This window comes from Physella acuta, unplaced genomic scaffold, assembly GCF_028476545.2.
Source record: "Physella acuta isolate Inbredline_101_S28 unplaced genomic scaffold, ASM2847654v3 ptg000401l, whole genome shotgun sequence".
NCBI lineage: Eukaryota > Metazoa > Mollusca > Gastropoda > Physidae > Physella > Physella acuta.
Genome location: NW_026731920.1, coordinates 39,111 through 57,209, shown reverse-complemented (window position 1 = coordinate 57,209; position 18,099 = coordinate 39,111). Strand labels below are relative to the sequence as shown.

The window sequence follows — 18,099 nt, the reverse complement described above, 5'->3', positions numbered from 1 at the left end:
GTAGTTTGGTAAGTATGTAGGCGGGTAAGTGGGTAAGTGGGTAGGTGGGTAGTTAGGTAGGTAGGTAGGTAGGTGGGTAGTAGGTAGGTAGGTAGGTGCGTCATGATGTGAAAAAATATTAAATACAAAATTGTTATTTTGGTGCGAATGAATGTTGTTACGAGAGATATGACGAATGCATGTTTGATGACGCGGATGAAAGAGAGTGAAGTTTTGCCATAGGAACGGGTTGTTATAGTATGCAAGCTAGGTAGTTCGGACTAGGGAGAATGTGAAAGATACTTCGTGTAATGTCGATAGTTTTATGTTTATACGAGAATAGTAGTTGAATAATTATTGACCAAGAAAATAATAGGCATTGTGTAAAGTGATTATCGCCTGTATCGTGGTGATGGGAATGCAGATGGTAGTGGTACGCTTTAAATGTTAGTAGATCACGTGATCAAACACGACACTCTCACAGCAGCCCTAACAGTCATGTATAAATGTGTCATCTAGTCCATATGGTCTTTGTGCTAAATTTCTCTTTTGCACATTTTTCGTTGTGTTTTTTCTGGTTGCGCATTTTTCTGTTTCTGTTTGCGCTTTTTTCCGTTTGCGCTTTTTTCTGTGTGCGCTTTTTTCCGTTTGCGCTTTTTTCCGTTTGCGCTTTTTTCTGTTTGCGCTTTTTTCTGTGTGCGCTTTTTTCTGTTTGCGCTTTTTTCCGTTTGCGCTTTTTTCTGTTTGCGCTTTTTTCCGTTTGCGCTTTTTTCCGTTTGCGCTTTTTTCCGTGTGCGCTTTTTTCTGTTTGCGCTTTTTTCCGTTTGCGCTTTTTTCTCTTTGCGCTTTTTTCCGTTTGCGCTTTTTTCTGTTTGCGCTTTTTTCTGTGTGCGCTTTTTTCTCTTTGCGCTTTTTTCTGTTTGCGCTTTTTTCTCTTTGCGCATTTTTCCGTGTGCGCTTTTTTCTCTTTGCGCTTTTTTCCGTTTGCGCTTTTTTCTGTTTGCGCTTTTTTCTGTGTGCGCTTTTTTCTCTTTGCGCTTTTTTCCGTTTGCGCTTTTTTCTCTTTGCGCTTTTTTCTGTGTGCGCTTTTTTCTCTTTGCGCTTTTTTCCGTGTGCGCTTATTTCCGTTGCGCTTTTTGTTTTGCGCTTTTTTCCGTTGCGCTTTTTTCCGTTGCGGTTCTTTCCGGCCACCGGCTAGCACATAGGACGCTGTCTACCTCTCACTGATCTACAACCCTTGCTTGCACCAAGTGATGTTTCTATTCAAGTGTAACACTGTATGTAATTACACTGAAATGTTATTTTCAGAAACTGACTAACCTTGACAACGGTTATCAGATGCAGATCTCTGAAATCCAATTTTACAAATACATTCTGCTGATCCAATAGAGTTGACACACTCTTCATTAACACCTGAGCAATAACTTGCGTTTAAACACTCATTGATATCTGCTGAACAGTTGGCTCCCGTCCATCCAGTGCTGCAGACACAAGCTCCTGTAACATCATTACAGTCTTTTGTGTGGCTCGTGTTACAGCTGCAGGTTTTAGCACAGTTTATGCCAAAGGAAGTTGCGTTACAGCCTGAAAATAACATATCAATAATGTTACTTCAAAACAATGTTAAATGCTCTTAAGTTGCTTCTAAAATGAATTATAATAATAAGATATTTTAAGTCTAAAACTGGCAGTAAAATAAAAACAAATGCATACATTCCTGCCGTTAAAAAAAAACAAGAAAAAAATAAGTTTTATTAACAGCAAGATTTTTCTCTTTTATAAAATAGTATCCAAAAATAAATATTTTGTAAACAATTAATTTACCTTGACAAATATTATTAACTTTTTCAAACCCAATGACACATGGACATTCAGCTGAACCGTTCAAATTACGACAAGTTTCATGTGGTCCTGTACAGTAGCTCAAGTTTAAACACTCATTGATGTCCACCTCACAGTTGACACCTTCCCATCCAGATCTACATGAACAATTTCCCGACACATCATTGCAATCTGCCGTGTTGACTAGGTCGCAGCTGCATGTGTTTTCACAATTAAGGCCATAGTGGGTCTCATTACATGCTGTGTTACGTAAAGAACATAAGTTTGAAATAAAATATATAAATATATAACAATATAAAATTTAAAAAATATAAATAAGCTAATATAAGGATGAAATATTTCATTTACAGCCAAATAGCTTAGATTTAGTAAAATATGCACTTTTTCTAACCTTCACAACTGCTATTGTATATCAATCGCTCAAAGCCGATGTTACACTTGCACTCAGCAGACCCATTAGTGTTATAACAGACTTCATTATCGTCAAGACAATAGTGTGGATTCAGACACTCATTAACATCCTGATCACAGTCTACACCACCCCAGCCTTCGATACACAAACATTCTCCTGTGGTATCATTACAGTCTACAGTGTAGTTCATAAAACAGCTGCATGATTCAGCACAATCAACACCATAGCTTGTATCATTGCATGCTGATATAAAAGAGACAGTTATTTTCACTGAAAACATGGATTAATTAAAAAAGTAGAATTAAATATTTTTAGTTTGTAAAGCAATGTAAGCTTGTGTTGTGACAGTATATAGTATTTTAACATGGCAAATCTAATGCTCTAAAATAATAAACAAACAAAAAGACAGAAAAAAAAAGAAGAGTACAGTTAAACAGGATCTAAGACTACAGCTTCACATTACAACTAATTCACATGCCACAGTATAGATTTATAATAACAAAAGTATGGTATTGGACTAAGAAAAATTTACCTTCACATGTATAATTCATAGATGATCTTTCAAAGCCTATAGCACATAAGCATTCGGCCGAACCTTGTAGGTTGTGACAAACTTCATTTATACCAAGACAATAGCTAGTATTTTGACACTCATCAATGTCTTCATCGCATAAGGTACCTTTCCAACCTTCTAAGCATGAACACTCTCCAGTTTTACTATTGCAATCTGCTGTATTGTTAATGAAACAGCTACAAAGATTTGCACAGTTCCATCCATAGTAGGTTTCATTGCAAGCTGTTTACAAATACAAATAATGGTTTAAAACAAGTGCACCTTTTATTTACTTATGTTGAATAGTTTCTTCAATAAAATAGATGTTAGTGTAAACTTTTTTTCTAAAGGCTAATTAACTATTCTAAAGGTTTATGGCATTTATTTAATAAAATTTCTAACATAATTTATATAAGACCAGAATTTTGGACCTACTTTTGCATGGATAATCAAAGTTCTCTCTTTGAAAACCAATATCACAAATGCATTCAGCAGATCCATTCAAGTTAAAACAGATCTCATTAGCTTCAAGACAGTAGCTCATATTCAGACATTCATTCACATCTTCATCACAAATAGTGCCATTCCAGCCACTAACACATGTGCATTCTCCAGTGGTGTCATTGCAATCATCTGTGTTGTTTAGGTTACAGCTGCATGTGTTGGCACAGTTCAGACCATAGTGGGTAGCATTACATGCTGGGATAGAGTAGCAAAAGTATGCATAACATAGTAACACATGTAGAAACCTTTATTAAAATCATTAATATTAAGACAATCCACTATAAAATAATTTTTTATTTTTCTTCTTGTTGGAAAAGCTTTTGAGATTTCATAGATGCGCAACAGAAAAATACGCGAACGTAAAAATGCGCAACAGAAAACTGCAAAAAAATTATACTAATACACTTTATAATTTCTTTTCCAGTGTCTATAAATGCTTGATTTAAAAAAAAAAATTCCCCTTGCACTTCTTTGTGCACAATTTTCCATTATGCAGTTTTCTGTTGCGCATCTTTCAGTCACCATTCATCAACAACACACAATTACCTTGGCAACCTTCATAATCTGTAGAATTCTCAAATCCAATGTCACACATGCATTCTGCAGATCCATTTAAATTAAGGCATCTAGAATGGATGTCAGAACAAAAGTTATTGCTTTCACATTCATCAATATCAATGTCACAGTTCATGCCATTCCATCCAAAATAACAAGAGCATTCTCCTGTTGTGTCATTGCAATCCACTGTGTTATTCAATACACAAGAGCATGGGGTTGAACATTCATAGCCATAGTGAGTCTCATTGCAGGCTGTAATAAAAAAAGATTTACCCAACTGATGAAATATAATATTTAAATTATCACTATACGTTATGGGATGAATGGTTGGGCAATAAATCACAGGTCAACTAGCACAAAAGTCTAGATTTTGTAAGGTGTTCCTGTCTCTATGAATCTCCGATAAATACATCATTCACTATGGGGTAAAAATCAAGATTGCTAGACATGGAACAGACCAAACTCTCCCATAAATAGGTCAATCATGGTCACAGAAATTAACTCTGTACATCTGCACGTTGACGGTCACTCCCGAAAATGTATCTACCTATTATCATGCACAACAAAAATCTCAAAAGATCACAAAAGTTTTTTTCCTCTATTTTGAAGACTGCCTAGTATTTAACAACACCCATTTAACAACAATTAATTTTGCCTGTTTACTGCAAAACTCAATGTTGGCTACTAAGCTGGCAGTTTCTAAATTTAAAAAATTTAAAATAAAAAACCTATTACTGAACTTGAAAACAAAAATTTATTTGTCTAGTAAAATGATACTGGTAAAGTAGGCCTACTCTTCTCACTAATGGTAAAAACATTTTTCATTAAAAATTATTTAAATATTTAAAAGATGGCTTTACCTTGGCACTTCTGTTCTCCAATATTTCTTTGGAACCCAATCTCACACCTGCATTCAGCTGATCCATTCATATTAAAGCAAACTTCCATGTAACCAGGACAGTAGCTGGCATTAAGGCACTCATTGACATCTTCATCACAAGTGGTGCCATTCCAACCAGCTGCACACAAACATTCTCCTGTGGTGTCATTGCAATCAACTGTGTTGTTTAGGTTACAGCTGCAGGTGTTGGCACAGTTCAGACCATAGTGGGTAGCATTACAGGCTGGGATAAGGTAGCAAAAGTATGCATAACATAGTAACACATGTAGAAATCTGTATTAAAATCATTTATATTTAGACATTCTACAATAGAATAATTTTTTGGTTTTGTTTTAGTTGTAAAAAGTTTTGAGATTTCATAGATAGGCAAAAGAAAAATACGCAAACATAAAACTGTGCAACAGAAAACTGTGCAAAATAATTATATTAATCAACTTTAATTTCTCTGATTTAAAAAAACAAAATGCCCTCGCACTTCTTGGTGCACAGTTTTCTTTTGTGCTTCTTTCCAGTGTCCTATCACAAATTCACACAATTACCTTGGCAACCTTCATAATCTGTGGAATTCTCAAATCCAATGTCACACATGCATTCTGCAGATCCATTTAAATTAAGGCATCTAGAATGGATGTCAGAACAAAAGTTATTGCTTTCGCATTCATTAATATCAGTTTCACAGTTGATGCCCTTCCATCCAAAATAACAAGAGCATTCTCCTGTTGTGTCATTGCAATCCACTGTGTTATTCAATACACAAGAGCATGGGGTTGAACATTCATAGCCATAGTGAGTCTCATTGCAGGCTGTAATAAAAAGATTTACCCAACTGATTAAATACAATATTTAAATTATGACTATACTTTACAGGAGGCATGGTTGGGCAATAGATCACAGGCCAACTAGCACAAAAGTCTAGAGTTTGTAGGGGGTTCCTTTCTCCATCCATCCCCACATTTAGGTAAGTTATGACAGCTATAACTAGAACAGACCAAACAATCCCATTATATACCATGGTCTCAGAAATTAACCATTGAGAGTCATTTCTAAAAAGGTATGTTTCGATTACCATGCAAAACAAACATCTTAAAACAAAAAGTTGTTTCCTCAATTATGAAAACTGTCTTGTGTTTTACAATAGCCTGACATATTATTTTGCCTATGTAAATGATCTGAAAAATACAGGTTGACTACTAAGCTATGAGTAACTGAATAATAATTTTAAAAAAAACATTTTAAAGAACTATGAAAATAATACTTATTTTTCAAGTCAAAGGTTACTGGTTCAATACTATTCTCAGACATGTTAAAAAAAATAAGGTATACCAACTTCTGTAAGACAAAAACATGTTTCATTTTGTTTTTTTAAAATAATATTTACAAAGAAGGCTTTACCTTTACAATTCTCTTCTCCAATTTTTCTTTGGAACCCAATCTCACACCTGCATTCAGCTGATCCATTCATATTAAAGCAAACCTCCATGTAACCAGGACAGTAGCTGGCATTAAGGCACTCATTGACATCTTCATCACAAGTGGTGCCATTCCAACCAGCTGCACACAAACATTCTCCAGTGGTGTCATTGCAATCAACTGTGTTGTTTAGGTTACAGCTGCAGGTGTTGGCACAGTTCAGACCATAGTGAGTAGCATTACAGGCTGGAATAAAACACAGCAAACATCTCATTGAACTCATTAAAACAAGTAGAAGTTTTCAGTTCAATTATTGCAGATTCTATATGTAGCAATGCGATATATGTTTTAGTTTTTCATTTTTGTGCACAATTGTAAACTGAAACCTCCCAAGTACAACCCCCCCCTCCCCCACCCCCTCCTAGGCAGGTGAGGCCTGATAACTGGGGACAGTGATCCATCTAAGGGAGAAAACTTTAAAATCTAACAACTGCATCCTTGTTCTTGGATGCACAAAGTCTATGAAAGCAAACACAAAAAGAAAAGCAAGCAGAGTCGAGTCGGTAAAGCTCATGGCTGCTAAACCAAAAAGTCTCGAGTTTGAACCCTCAGGCAGATGAGGCTCGTTAGCTGGGGACAGCCACTCTTCTAGAAGAGACAACTCGAAAATTAAACAACTGCTGCCTTGTAGTTTGTTCTTTGTTGGACAAAGGCTATGGAAGCAAATCCAAAAAGAAAAGCAGGCTGAAATCAGAGTCATTGGCCTCAATGGCGCATAACCAGTTGACACGTAACGCTTAATTGTGTTCGAGGCGTGGTCGAGTCGGCAAAAAGCTCATGTTTGATAAATTCGAACAAAGTCTCGAGTTCAAACCCACTGGCAGATAAATCTCGATCCCCTTCAACACTAATAATTAAGAACGAAGAAGAAGAGTCAACTGCCTATATGGCATATAACATGTTGACATGTAATACTCAATTGTGTTGGAGGAAAGCCCATCCAGCAATTACAATTTAGAACAATAAAGAAGAAGAAACACAAACACACACATTTCTAAAACCTATTTACCTTGGCAACCTTCATAATCTGTGGAATTCTCAAATCCAATGTCACACATGCATTCTGCAGATCCATTTAAATTTAGGCATCTAGAATGGATGTCAGAACAAAAGTTATTGCTTTCACATTCATCAATATCAGTTTCACAGTTGATGCCCTTCCATCCAAAATAACAAGAGCATTCTCCTGTTGTGTCATTGCAATCCACTGTGTTATTCAATACACAAGAGCATGGGGTTGAACATTCAAAGCCATAGTGAGTCTCATTGCAGGCTGTAATAAAAAAGATTTACTCAACTGATGAAATATAATATTTAAATTATCACTATACGTTATGGGATGAATGGTTGGGCAATAAATCACAGGTCAACTAGCACAAAAGTCTAGATTTTGTAAGGTGTTCCTATCTCTACGAATCTCCGATACATACATCATTCACTATAGGGTAAAAATCAAGATTGCTAGACATGTAACAGACCAAACTCTCCCATAAATAGGTCAATCATGGTCACAGAAATTAACTCTCTTCATCTGCACGTTGACTGTCACTCCCAAAAATGTATCTACCTATTATCATGCACAACAAAAATCTCAAAAGATCACAAAAGTTTTTTTCCTCTATTTTGAAGACTGTCTAGTATTTAACAACATCCATTTAACAACAATTAATTTTGCCTGTTTACTGCAAAACTAAATGTTGGCTACTAAGCTGGCAGTTTCTAAATAAAATAAAAAATTTAAAAAAAAACCTATTACTGAATTTGGAAACAAAAATTTATTTGTCTAGTAAAATGATACTGGTAAAGTAGGCCTACTCTTCACACTAATGGTAAAAACAACATTTTTCAATAAAAAAGTATTTAAATATTTAAAAGATGGCTTTACCTTGGCAATTCTGTTCTCCAATATTTCTTTGAAACCCAATCTCACACCTGCATTCAGCTGATCCATTCATATTAAAGCAAACCTCCATGTAACCAGGACAGTAGCTGGCATTAAGGCACTCATTGACATCTTCATCACAAGTGGTGCCATTCCAACCAGCTGCACACAGACATTCTCCTGTGGTGTCATTGCAATCAACTGTGTTGTTTAGGTTACAGCTGCAGGTGTTGGCACAGTTCAGACCATAGTGAGTAGCATTACAGGCTGAAAAAAAAAAGAGTAGTGAAACAACTGAAAAATACAGTTTTGTTTCAACTTTGCCCCATGTAGAGTGAAGATGTTTTTTTTAGTTGGTAATTTTGGATATAAAAGGATTAGATACTATTGATTTCTAAAAATAAAAAAAAAATTACAAAAACACTGTACCTAGGCAGCTTTCATTATTTGAGAAATTCTCATATCCAATTTCACACCTGCATTCTGCAGAACCATTCAAATTAAAGCAGCTAGAATGGATGTCAGAACAAAAGGTCTCATTATCACATTCCACAATATCAGTTTCACAGTTTCTGCCTGTCCAACCATGATGACAAGAACAGTTTCCAGTCGTATCATTACAATTTTCTGTGTTTGCCATGATGCATGTACAAGAGTTTGAGCATTCATAGCCATAGTTTGTGTTGTTGCAAGCTGTTTTTTGTTTTAAAATTGAATAGTAAAATAAAATGATAAGATAAAAACCTCTTTTATAATATGATGCATAACTTTTATTTATAAACAAATTGATTTACAAATGTAGACAGGGCATTTAAATCTAAAAAATCTATATCAAGTACCTTGACATTTCTGATCTAGTTCTGATCTTTGAAAACCAATCTCACACCTGCATTCAGCTGATCCATTCATATTAAAGCAAACTTCCATGTAATCAGGACAGTAGCTAGCATTAAGGCACTCATTGACATCTTCATCACAAGTGGTGCCATTCCAACCAGCTGCACACAAGCATTCTCCTGTGGTGTCATTGCAATCAACGGTGTTATTGAATACACAAGAGCATGGTACTGCACATTCATAGCCATAGTGAGTCTCGTTGCAGGCTGTAATATAAAGAGAAACACAGATTCACAGAACATTGAATAAACTAAAAATAATAGCACCCTACATCTAAACAACAAATATCTGCAATTGCATTACAGGCTGAAAAAAATAACTTTTTAAAAATCTTAATAACAATAAAAAAAAAATTAAAATACCATTAGAATTTTTTTTTAGCACAACGCAAACTGGGGATTTGTTTGGGATAATTTAGGATTTAAAAGTAACTAAAAGCTATTTATTTCTAAATAAAAATAATGAAATTCCTAATGCAGTGAACTATACCTAGACAACTTTCATTAGTTGAAGAATTCTCAAATCCAAGGTTACATCTACATTCTGCAGACCCATTCAAATTAACGCAGGAAGAATTTGTGTCTAAACAAAAAGTATCATTTTCACATTCATCAATATCAGTTTCACAGTTGATGCCCTTCCATCCAGAATAACAAGTGCAGCTACCAGTAGTATCATTACAATATTCTGTGTTTGCCATGATGCATGTACAAGAGTTTGAGCATTCATAGCCATAGTATGTGCTGTTACAAGCTTTATGAAAATAAAGAACAAAGAAAAACTCAAAAAATTAGAGGAACTATCTCTCATAAAATAATTAATTTTAAGTACAATTATTGAACAAAAGTTGTTTAAATATCTAAACAAACATTAATTCTATATAATTCATTAAATTACCTTGACAATTCTGGTCCACTTCTGATCTCTGAGAACCAATCTCACACCTGCATTCTACTGATCCATTCATATTAAAGCAAACTTCCATGTAACCAGGACAGAAGTTAGCATTAAGGCATTCATCAACATCTTCATCACAAGTGGTGCCATTCCAACCAGCTGCACACAAACATTCTCCAGTGGTGTCATTGCAATCAACTGTGTTGTTTAGGTTACAGCTGCAGGTGTTGGCACAGTTCAGACCATAGTGGGTAGCATTACAGGCTGAAATGTAGTACAAATTTATTAGTTTAAAGATCAAAGAATGTTTTCGAGCTATATTTGTTATTTTAACATATGGAAATATTTTCATTAAAAATGTATAGATTAAAAGCTTTTTTTGTCACAATTTTGTTTTTACCTTGGCAGCTTCTATTAGCTGAAACAGTCTCAAATCCAATGTCACATCTGCATTCTGCAGATCCATTCAAATTAATGCAGATTGAATTAATGTCTGAACAAATGGTCTCATTGTCACATTCATTAATATCTGTTTCACAGTTGAGGCCCTTCCATCCTGACAGGCAAGCACATTCTCCTGTTGTGTCATTACAATTTTCTGTATTGTTTAGTATACAAGTGCAAGGGATAGCACAGTCATTTCCAAAGTGTGTCTGATTGCAAGCTGTAAAAGAGGAAAAAAATATATAACCTTACTAAATAAAAAATTATTAATGATTACTTTTGAAATGCTATATATTAAGATTAACATTTAATTTTAAAATTTACTATGAGCAATTATAAGGTTTCACTCTTTTACTTTCTCGTTTACAGACTATAGAGGAAGTACTGTAATCGTGCACAAAAATCGCATGAAATTTTGACAGTTTTAATCATGTTACTAATTTTACACCTCAGTACATCATCATATACGGAGTATAGGGACTGATTTTAATCAAGCAAAAATTATAAATGCAGATTTATAAAAATTTTGGCATTTTATGCATTATCTAGTCGGAAAAACTGGGCTTTACAATTCTGTCCATATGTCTGTGTGTGTGGATGTATGTCTCTGAACACGATCTTGAGTAAAGTTACAGCCTAATGAAATTTCATATACAAGTATTAGATCTAGATCTATATCAAAGTTGTAGTTCTGTATCAACCTAGGTCCTAGATCTAGATCTATGTCCTTTAGCACATGTTTTTAAAAAATATATAGGATCTAGATCTAGATCTAGAAAGAGCTCCTTGAAAATATTTATTTAAATTTAAGAGATAGATTTTGTCATTTTAGTGACCTTGTTCTTTTTTGTGGCCAGCACTATGCCCAGCCGCCTTAACTTTCCCTAAAGTGTAAAGGGACGTCCTACAGACTAGGCTAGACTCCGCTAGACTCTTGCCCGGGCATAGTCCTCGAACCCAGGCCCAATCTCAAGAGTACTCAAACTCAAGTATCAGCAGTATCAATCAGGTCAGCAGTACAAGTACTAGATCTAGAGAGCACAGTAAAATAAAAGGTCTTCTGATCTGTAATAACTCAGTGAATAGAAGTAGAAATATAGATCTAGATTCTAGATCTAGGTCTAGATGGCTAAGTATTAAAGTAAGAGTCCAGCATAAATAAAAATATCCAGCTCAAATAGTATTTGAAATACAAACCACAGCAGACGATTGGTTTTGAACCGGAAACAAAACATGCAAAGCTTAGAATAGCCTTACTTAATGCACATCCGCATTTTTCGTTTTTAAAATTTAAATATTGTCTTAATAAGAATTCGATCTAATAGTTTACAAAAAAGTTAGAAAGTATTATGTGTCCCGTAGTATGGTCAGAGTGCCTAGTGTCTCCTCCCCCCACCCCCGAGACTTTTAGACTGTTCGGGCGTAGCCAGTGTTCTGTTAGCAAATTGCCTTTATCCTTCTGTTTTCTGCCATCTTTAGTGTCTTACTCAGTGTTAGAAACTTACATTCTTAGATGTTTCACCACAATCATTTTAACGCTTGCCTATAGATCTAATTGGTTGAAGAGATGTTGCTGTGCCCTGCAGGAAAGTCTTTACAAGTCAGGTTTGCCTTACGGTGTCTTGTGCTATTTAAGTTTTCGTTTTTAACAATACTTATCAGAGATATTCCCTTTGCATGTGATCAGGATCTCATTTTCGTGGACTGAACATACAGCTGTTTGTTAGTGTCAAATGATTCGTATAAAAAAGAACAGTGTTTCTTTCAGACTTTTTTCTCCAGGAGGGGGAGGGGGGAATAGACGTTCTTCGGGGGAGGGGGGGCTGAGCCTCCGAAGAGAGTCCTGGGAGAAACTCAGATTAAGAAGTGTGGCCTTGTCCATGAAGTGCATGGGCTCAGCTTTGAGTGATGATTGCCGTGTTATTATTTTCTCTGTCCGCTCTGAGCCTACGGAGCTTGTAGGCCACATGTGAGAGATTTAGATGATAGACGGGAACCAGTGAGGCACTAAATTGGAATCGCAAAGGAAAGAAGAAAGTAGGTAGGCCAAAACAAACTTGCAAAAGATCAGTTGTCAGTGAAGCGGAATGTCGGCGTAATTCTAATTTAACAATATAATATAGTACACGCTCATCAAATTTTAAATGCATGACTACAATGACAGACACCCATTCAATACACTTTTAGTGTATTTAGTACAATTTAGTGCGCCAAAAAATTAGCATAGTCTAAACAGAGGCGTATCCAGGTTTTCGGTGTAGGGGGAGCGGAAATAGCAAAAAAAGGCGCCGAATTTGTAATATCTTCTATATAAGTATATAAGTATATATATATTAACTGTATGTTATTTCTTCGATATGATGTAAAATAAATTTAAATTAGCACTCTGAAGAAATTTAAAAAAAAAAACACACACAATGTAGGCGGACGAAACAAAAAAAATGTTTTCAATCTAAACAAAAAAAAAATTAAATATATATATATATATATATATATATATATATATATATATATATATATATATATATATATATATATATATATATATATATATATATATATATATATATATATATATATATATATATATATGTATATATATATATATATATATATATATATATATATATATATATATATATATGTATATATATATATATATATATATATATATATATATATATGTATATATATATATATATATATATATATATATATATATATATATATATATATATATATAAACACTACAACCAAAAACAATGAACGCGGCATAATCTGTTTCGTAATCCTTGTAAAAAAAAGTTACATAATAATTCCTGGGACATAGACTTTGTGTAAGGAATTTGTGGTTTACGCATACATTGTCTCGCAAACATCTACTTGCGGTTTATTCCTTGTACTGATATGCTGCTGACTCCATTGGGTTTTCTTTTAGATATTTCACTTCGGCGATGAAAGGGTGGGGGTGGGCATTTTAATTTTCCTGGGGTGGGCAATTATAAAAATCCCTGCTTCACCTTGTTAAATTTAAACGCGTCTTTCATGCTTGAGTGCTTTTTTATGGCCACAGCTCTCAAATGAACGTCGTGGCCATACCTGCGTGACAAGCACAAAGACCTGTTCTTCCTAAAGCATGTATCTGTGTCTGAGGGATCTGGAGCATTCGATGTTAATTACGGTATGTTTGGCTTGATCAACTCAAAACCAATCTGCCAGGCTGACGTCATTTCTAACCAATTGGCAAGTTTACAATGCTTTGAAAAAAGGAATGAAAAGCCATGTACAGTAAGTCTTTCTATCTTTTAAGATCCTGGTTCAAATTATGTTCATGCGTTCTCTACTTATAAGCTCTAACTTTGCTCGATAAGTAATATGTGCAATCAAACATTATGTTCCAAAAATTTCGTGACTACTTTTGATGAGAGGCAGGAGTTCAGAATAGTTGACGTCATTCTTATTTTAAAAAGTAGTTTTTAGCGCAATTTACCGCAGCTTTAAGTCGTATCTCCTCCTCAACGAAGCAATATCGAGGACTAGTTCCAAAAGCAAATATGTTAAGCGAGTTCCGAGGATGATTGTGGGCCAAAAAAATTCCCGGAATTCCTTCCTGGATTTCCCAGAAAAGCAAAAAAAAAACCTCGAAATATGCTGTTTTTGGCCCATATCTCGGCAACCAGACCACTTAGCGACTTGAAACATTTACCAATCGATTCCTGCCATAATTTAGAACAATATTGTCGAAGAAAGTTTTCAAAAATATCCTTTCGTTCGGTCACAAATTTTTTTTTTAAAATTACATTATACATAATACACTACAGTACTATATAGCAATATATAGATATAGATCTATGGGGAAAGGTATGTGTCAAAATAATCTATTTTTCGCTGTCTTTTAGATCTTGCTATAAGTTTATTTTTTACTTATTAATTCAAACGTTATTTTTGTTTATTTGCTGAATATATGATTTATCTCGATTTAAAATTGTTATGGATAACATAAGGAAATTGCGCTTAAGTTGTCACTAGACTTTATATTAACTTGTTTTATATTGTACTTTCAACAGAGGCGTAGCGAGGGGGGGGGGCGGGGGGGGGGGGTGCGGACCGCACCGGGCGACACCATTTAGGGGGGTGACACCAAGGCAAAAATAGCAAAATATATAGAGAAAATTTTGAGAGGGGGGGGGGGTGGGGGGGGGGGGAGAGTGCAAATCGAATGTTTGAGGGGGGTGCAAATCGAAAGTTTGAGGGGTGTGCAAATCGAAAGTTTGAGGGGGGGGGGTGGCTGCAAATCGAAAATTGAAAGTTTTTCCCCGGGAAGGGTCGCTACGCATCTGGGGGGTGACACCATTAAGTGCCGCACCGGGTGACACTCTTCCTCGCTACGCCACTGACGTCATTTTACATTTAGACAATTGTTTTCTGTTTTGTAAATTGTAATACTTTTTTAAAACATTTCGTGTTGACCCAGCTATTAATTAAAATAATAAATCTCTTACATTTTAGTTGGGCAGTGGGTTGGCATAAAAAATGTCCTGTCTGTTGTGTTTTCTGACAATATGTGACGATCAAAATCGTCAAAAGAAAAGCATTACGTCATTGTGGGTGTCCCACAAGTTGGCTTCAATTTTATTTCTCCTTTTTTTTTTACCGCTGACAGCTTCGTTCTTCTTTCACTTTTAAATGTCTACACTTCAAGGACAGACTTCGTTTACAAAATAGGATAGGTTACCTACCTACACGTTTTGGAAACTTTTGCTTTCTTTCTTTACCTTTTCAAACAGTTCTCATTTGGCTTGTCATTCGTTTTGGTATGACGCCCGCGGTTGTGTCATATTTAAAAATACACACATGAATAAACTCGAATAAAGACTTAATGACTTTTAGAGGCTTTCAGTGATCGAATTTTAAACGGCATGAATCATTCACACATTTCAATGTATACTGGCACGTGAAAAGCTGTAGGCCTTCGTACGAGTTGGCTGTATTACCTAGCAGTGACATGATTTGAGATAATGGTGGAGGGGGCGGGGGCAGAGGCATAGCGACCCTTCCCGGCGCCCGGGGACAAACTTTCAATTTGGCGCCCCCCTCAGGAGAAAATTTTCAATTTGCACCCCCCTTCTCAAACTTTCGATTTGCACCCCCCCTCAAACTTTCGATTTGCACCCCCTCCCCTCAAACTTTCGATTTGCACCCCCCTCAAAATGTTTATAAGGCAAAAATGCAGCTAAAATCACATTTCGAAATGTTTTTCCAACCCATTTTGGCGCCCCCTAAGGTCGGCGCCCAGAGCATATGTACCCCCGCCCCCCCCCCCATCGCTACGCCTCTGGGGGGGGGGCTCAAGGGCTCGCCGCCATGGAAGTCAATCGATGATATCAATTTGCGATACACTTGTACACAAAGACGAATACCCAAGTGTAATTCAAATAGAAAATAAAAATTTACGTATCATACGCCGCTATTTAGTAGTTTTATTTTCTACTTTTCTGTAATTCATAATTTGTGAATTCGACAGTACCAATGCTGCCAATGAAAATATTTGCTTTAAAACACTAACCCCCCCCCCCCCCCCCCCCCCCGTGAAAGCAGCCTCCTCTTAGTTACCTCCTCTATGTTTAAAATAGTTTCAAACTGAATTATCTGCCCCTAATAGCCGTCACCAAACAAAACATTTAGCGTGAACTACAACTCACCTGACCATGTGAGGGGGGTGGGGTGGGGGTGGTAGCGATAGAGAGGGAGAGAGGGGACTGCAAGGCGCGCTTGCAGCTTGTTTTCTAACGGCTCCCAGAAGAGAATTATATATATAGAAGATATTATCCAATGTAATTTCTATATCCACACATTGATTAATAATATACTATTACAAATACACGTTTTAAGTGTATATCATTATGAATACTTTAATTTTAAACCAAATAAATGAAACTTTTTTTAATGAGGATTAAACTTTGTTTAAATTGTGGCTGGGTGGTCCTTAAACGTTACATAATATAAAACGTAGTATTTGAAGAATACGGTGGTAAAAATTTTGAAATTTGAGTTATATAATATTTTAATATGTACGATCGTTACAGCCTAGAGCAGGGGTTCCCAACGATTCGTATGTGCCCGCCTCTCACTATTCGTCAGAGATAGAATTTTTTTCATAAACATTATTGAAAGGTTGAAGGGGTTGGAAATCGAAAGTTTGAGGGGGGGGGGGAGGGTGCAAATCGAAAATTTGAGGGGGGCTGGGGGGAGTGCAAATCGAAAATTTGAGGGGGGGGGTGCAAATCTAAAATTTGAGGGGCGATGCAAATCGAAAGTTTGAGAGGGGGGGGGGTGCAAATCGAAAGTTTTGTCCCCGGGTGACGGGAAGGGTCGCTACGCCTCTGGAAGGAGTTTGTCGATTTAAAAAAGGTGGTGCCCGCCACCCTACCGATATTTTAGAATGTGCTCTAGAGTAAAAAAAAGGTTGGGAACCCCTGGCCTAGAGAATCGTAAATCGGTTTGGCTTAAATATAAGACAGAGAAAGTCGTAGACATTGTAATTTTTTTAAATCCCAGAAACAATAAATTCACAAAAATGTAAACATATCTTCCGTTAGTCAAAAGAAAGGCTTGAGTAGGTGTCATGGTCAATCGTAATTATAAAACGAATGTAAACTTTTGACATAGTAGCATAAAGTTGCTTTTTAAATTGATTACTAGTATCATTTTCGGGCTTAATAATTACACATAACCCACAAATGAATAATCAGTATTAATATTGTTAGGAGTATAAGAAAGAAAAAACATATTTATGCACGAGAAAATTTGGTAGACTAAATAAATGAAGTAGTTTATAATATAATTATAGTTAGGTGTGCACAACCTTTAATTATACATTTAATGTGTTATGTTGGCATTAGAACAAACAATAGCACACACACACACAATTAGAATAATTTTAGCTGATCTAGCGTCTTTGTCTCTTTAAGAGTCTGATTAAGCCATTATCTTTATATTTTTGTTTGGAGTAACTATTGTAAGTTTGCTTAAAATTATATGGCTGTAAATAGAAAGTTTGCTGCAGATGTGATAAGGAAATATTGTTACATTGGAATTGGGCTATGCAACTAGACGCTGTAAGTTCCGCTTAGCCTTGAAAATTCTTCATTAAATGGTTAGCATCAAAAATGTTATTTTCTCATTGTTTTATCTATGTAAAAAAATGAAATATACTCAACCTGACTGTGCAAAAGTAATGGTCACTTCAATGAACAGCACTAACACAATACACCAGAAACTTCTGTTATCCATTATAATGAACCATCAGAGAATGAAATTGCTTTTTTTTTTTTTAATTACATTTTAATGAGGAATCGTCAGAATCATGTTTAGAAAATAATGATTATTGCAGATAAACTTCACGAATTAAATGTTACCACTGTCAGAGAATTTATGAGACGTGTTATGATCAGGAAGTGAATAGTTAAAGCCTTTAAAGGCTTATTTATCTATTATGCTTATACGGCACATTGGTATAGCGTGCCATTGTAATTGAATAACTCCAGTGAAGCGTGAAGACAGCCCTTCAACTTTTAAGAACGTTTTTACTGTTATTATATACGTGGTATTATGGAGCGTATATTTGTTAACTTGGCTGTTGTATGTTCGAATACATGAATACATTTTGCATTTTAATGCGATGGGTTCCTAATATAAAGAAGTAAAGTAAATAATTCTAAACTTTCTATATAGGGGGCAGGTCCCAAATAAAGAATTAT

The 18,099-nt window shown here is 35.5% G+C and overlaps 2 protein-coding genes across 2 annotated transcripts in view; both read right to left on the bottom strand.

Moving 5' to 3' along the window:
• LOC131942324 (fibrillin-2) overlaps nt 1–8,741 on the bottom strand; it is a 47,680-nt gene extending 38,939 nt beyond the window's left edge. The window contains exons 1-12 of the mRNA XM_059302136.1: nt 8,531–8,741; nt 8,105–8,368; nt 7,229–7,492; nt 6,142–6,405; nt 5,289–5,552; nt 4,709–4,972; nt 3,837–4,100; nt 3,222–3,485; nt 2,766–3,029; nt 2,213–2,476; nt 1,804–2,061; nt 1,300–1,563 (exon numbers count right to left, since the gene is read on the bottom strand). Coding sequence (XP_059158119.1) covers nt 1,300–1,563; nt 1,804–2,061; nt 2,213–2,476; nt 2,766–3,029; nt 3,222–3,485; nt 3,837–4,100; nt 4,709–4,972; nt 5,289–5,552; nt 6,142–6,405; nt 7,229–7,492; nt 8,105–8,368; nt 8,531–8,741 — 3,109 coding nt within the window. The remainder of the gene's footprint in view (nt 1–1,299; nt 1,564–1,803; nt 2,062–2,212; nt 2,477–2,765; nt 3,030–3,221; nt 3,486–3,836; nt 4,101–4,708; nt 4,973–5,288; nt 5,553–6,141; nt 6,406–7,228; nt 7,493–8,104; nt 8,369–8,530) is intronic.
• Nucleotides 8,742–8,932: 191 nt separating this feature from the next.
• On the bottom strand, nt 8,933–17,632 carry LOC131942322 (protein draper-like). Its single transcript, XM_059302135.1, has 5 exons — nt 17,560–17,632; nt 10,296–10,559; nt 9,896–10,159; nt 9,488–9,751; nt 8,933–9,204 (listed from the first exon to the last, which is right to left on the bottom strand). The coding sequence occupies exons 1-5, from the start codon at nt 17,630–17,632 to the stop codon at nt 8,933–8,935; spliced, it is 1,137 nt and encodes a 378-aa protein (XP_059158118.1).
• Between the last annotated feature and the right edge of the window lie 467 nt (nt 17,633–18,099).

Excerpts from the sequence above, each read along its gene's own strand:
- LOC131942322 (XM_059302135.1), bottom strand. The coding sequence starts at position 17,632 with ATGGATAACAGAAGTTTCTGGTGTATTGTGTTAGTGCTGTTCATTGAA. Across the intron at positions 10,160-10,295 it reads AGCTAATAGAAGCTGCCAAG|CCTGTAATGCTACCCACTAT; the intron begins GTAAAAACAAAA and ends ACTACATTTCAG. Across the intron at positions 9,205-9,487 it reads AACTAATGAAAGTTGTCTAG|CCTGCAACGAGACTCACTAT; the intron begins GTATAGTTCACT and ends TTTATATTACAG.